Source organism: Saccostrea cucullata, unplaced genomic scaffold (genome assembly GCF_032062105.1).
Source record: "Saccostrea cucullata isolate Sc308-1 unplaced genomic scaffold, CSIRO_AGI_Scuc_v1 ctg13656, whole genome shotgun sequence".
In the NCBI taxonomy this organism is placed as follows: domain Eukaryota; kingdom Metazoa; phylum Mollusca; class Bivalvia; order Ostreida; family Ostreidae; genus Saccostrea; species Saccostrea cuccullata.
Window position 1 is genome coordinate 891 of NW_026920660.1, and position 3,224 is coordinate 4,114.

The 3,224-nt window shown below is 37.3% G+C and overlaps 1 protein-coding gene across 1 annotated transcript; it reads right to left on the minus strand.

Annotated features, from left to right (window-relative positions):
* Positions 1-261: 261 nt before the first annotated feature.
* LOC134254695 (uncharacterized) lies at positions 262-1,565 on the minus strand. Its single transcript, XM_062737236.1, has one exon. The coding sequence runs from the start codon at positions 1,563-1,565 to the stop codon at positions 675-677; it is 891 nt and encodes a 296-aa protein (XP_062593220.1). The 3' UTR covers positions 262-674.
* Between the last annotated feature and the right edge of the window lie 1,659 nt (positions 1,566-3,224).

A 3,224-nucleotide genomic window follows, 5' to 3' on the forward strand; every position in this document is an offset into this window, starting at 1 on the left:
TTTACATCACTTTTTTGCCAATAGATGATTCAAAAAAGAAAAGTTTATGCCAGGTTTGTTTAGTAATGTATAATTTCGGTGGGTTTGATAGAAATAAACTATTATTGTAAAACGACAAAATAGGAAAACATGATTGATTACGCTTTTACCTCTGAAATTCCACTAAAAATTTTCTGAAATTACACCCTTGAAACGAAAAGGGTAGGCAGGTCTGTATTAGGTGCATACACATTAATAAAAGTAATTATGTTGTCATCTACCTTAACATTAACTAAAAGTTTCCTAGCATCATCAGATTTGTGTATATTAAGAATATTTACATTAATTTCTTTACGAAATAGTATGGAAACCCCTCTGCTGTATGAAGAATCAGAGAAGGCATGTATGGATATACCTTTCCAATTTGAGTCATATTTTTCTTTAAATTTATCTATATAATGAGTTTCTTGTATCAATACTACATCGAATCTATTTTGTTCTAACCAAAGATAAAACTTATTCCTTTTTTCATGTAAATTCAACCCTCTAACATTGACAGATATTATGTTTAAATTACACATGAAATAGTTCTACTATATATTCTAAGTAATAATGTTTAAATACACGTACCTATGTAATAGTATAAATAGTTCAGTTCATTTATATACAGCGTCATGATTGAGGATCTTGAATGTCTATTTGTCCCCTTCAGAGCTATCGGAATCGGCATTGCACCCTGAAACGTCACTGTCGGACGCAGTTCTTAGATCCTTCAGCATCTGAACGATATTGCGCTGTCTTGATTGTTCACGATGAGCTTGTTTTTGTTTTCGACTAATGCTGTCGCTTAGTTTCCTTTTTCGAACTTTTTTGGAGATTTTCTTCATCATGACACCGAGGATATTAGATTCCGGCCAGTGATCTGGTTTGGTATTAAGTGTCCCCGTACGATCCAGTCCCGATCCCCACTCGTTGTTATAAGTGGCTTCCACGAAGGTTGTGGACTGCTTAGCGGTTCTCAGCTTTTCTAAGAAGACTGGGACTTGAACACACTTGTTTTCAAGGATATCCTCCATGACCTCCTTTTTTGTCGACTCCCATTGTTCATTGGTTTTGATTTTTTTCCCAAGACGCAGGGCAGAAAGCGCATCATCTGCATCCTTAATGGTATTTGCTGCGTCCAAGTCGCCACAACGCAGTGCTTTTGTATATTGAAAAGCATGTTCAGCAGACTTATGTTTGACGCCACAGAAATCCAACTCGCAAGGAAAAAAATTTGAAAGGACATCATCGGCTCCACAAAAAGGTATAACATGTTTCTGAGGTTCATAGTGGGGGCATGATTTGTCACCAGGGGCATGCCCAGGCTGTTTGCAGACTTTGCAACATGTATCGGATGTACACCTTGATCTAGTGTGGTTAGTACTCCAGCAGTTGGTACAAACCAGGTTACCTGTTTTCTTAGGTTGTCCAAAATGAAATATTTTACATTGGACACCAGCACAATAGTTTGTTCTCGGTAGGCATTTCCCATCAGGTAGGGGTTCAATAAACATAAATCTTGTACCATTCAAAATACTTGTCATTCTGTTAGTCTCGGGGTGTCGAATCTTTTCGTACAAGATCTTGCTAACAAGTTTGACACATAATTTGTCAAGAATTTCAAATTTACGAACTCGCACTTCCGGTTTTTACGATGAAACGAGGCGGGTAAATAAAGCTAGCTTGGTTTAGTGTAAAATTCATCGATAAGAGTGCCATTCAAAACGTTTCACCTGTTCAAAGGACGACTTTGTTGCACAATGACATGCTGGTGAGATAATTATGTATTCGTTTCAAAAGTAACTAAATTATTTTCTGCCCCCAGGTTTTAAACTGCTCGTGGTAGGTATTGCATATTGCCAGCGACATTGTTTAGGTCTCTTTTATAGCTTACAGTCTAAGCATCATTCTTCAGAAAAGGGTGGCTTATGCATCAGATGTAATGAATAAAACTATGGGAGAAGTTAAGTCCATAAGTTAATTTTACAACCATGTCTACACATTCACCTAACACACATTAAAAAAATGAAGATATATTGAAAGACTTTTAAAGAACTGAATTTTTAACAAGAGGCCCACGGGCCTTGTAGGTCACCTGAGCATTATGCAACAATTTTCCAGTTATTGAATTTGATTCATGTTTTAAGCCAGATGCTATATGACATTCACAATTTTGATAGAGGCACCATTGATCATCATAACAATACACTTAGCAGTTGCTTAGCTTGGTTACTGAATACCCATATGCAGGGTAGGGGAAAAAAATGCATTCCAACTAACCAGTAGTGCCCCTAACACTGTGACATAAACCCCTGACCCTAGGTCCACACATTGCACAAATTTCAAAAAGGCACCCTTAATATCAAAAAATAAATAATTTTTTTATAAATATATACAAAAGAGCAGATTTCAAACAATAAATTCATTTTCAGTATATAAGTAGAGCCCCCACCCCACCCCTGACCCTGGGGCCGTGAAATTCACAAGTCTGCAAGATTAGGGCCCGTGCTCAACATAAGTATAAAGGTAGTTCATCTGCTTTATACCCAGAGAAAAAGAAACATTTTTTCAAAGATTTAATGTATTTTCACTATGTAATCAATAGAGCCCCGCCCTGAAACCAGAACCCCTGACCCTGGGGCCATAAAATTCATAATTTTGAAAGAGGCATTCTTGCTCATCATAGCTATGTACTTAGTTTATTTAATACCTAGGAGCAGAGAAGAAGATTTTCAAAGAATTCATGTATTTTTACGATATATAATTTATAGAGCCCCGCCCTAACACCAGAACCCTGGACCCTGGGGCCATAAAATTCACAATTTTGGTAGAGGCACTCTTGCTCATCATAACTATGCACTTAGTTAGTTTATTTGATACCTAGGAGCAGAGAAGATTTTCAAAGAATTCATGTATTTTCACTATATAATCAATAGAGCCCCCCCCCCCTCCCCAACACCAGAACCCTTGACCCTGGGGCCATAAAATTCACAATTTTGGTTGAGACACTCTTGCTCATCATAACTATGCACTTAGTTAGTTTATTTAATACCCAGGAGCAGAGTAGAAGATTTTCAAAGAATTCATGTATTTTCACTATATAATCAATAGAGCCCCCCCCCCACTTACACCAAAACCCTTGACCCTGGGGCCATAAAATTCACAATTTTGGTAGAGGCACTCATGCTCATCCTAACTATGTA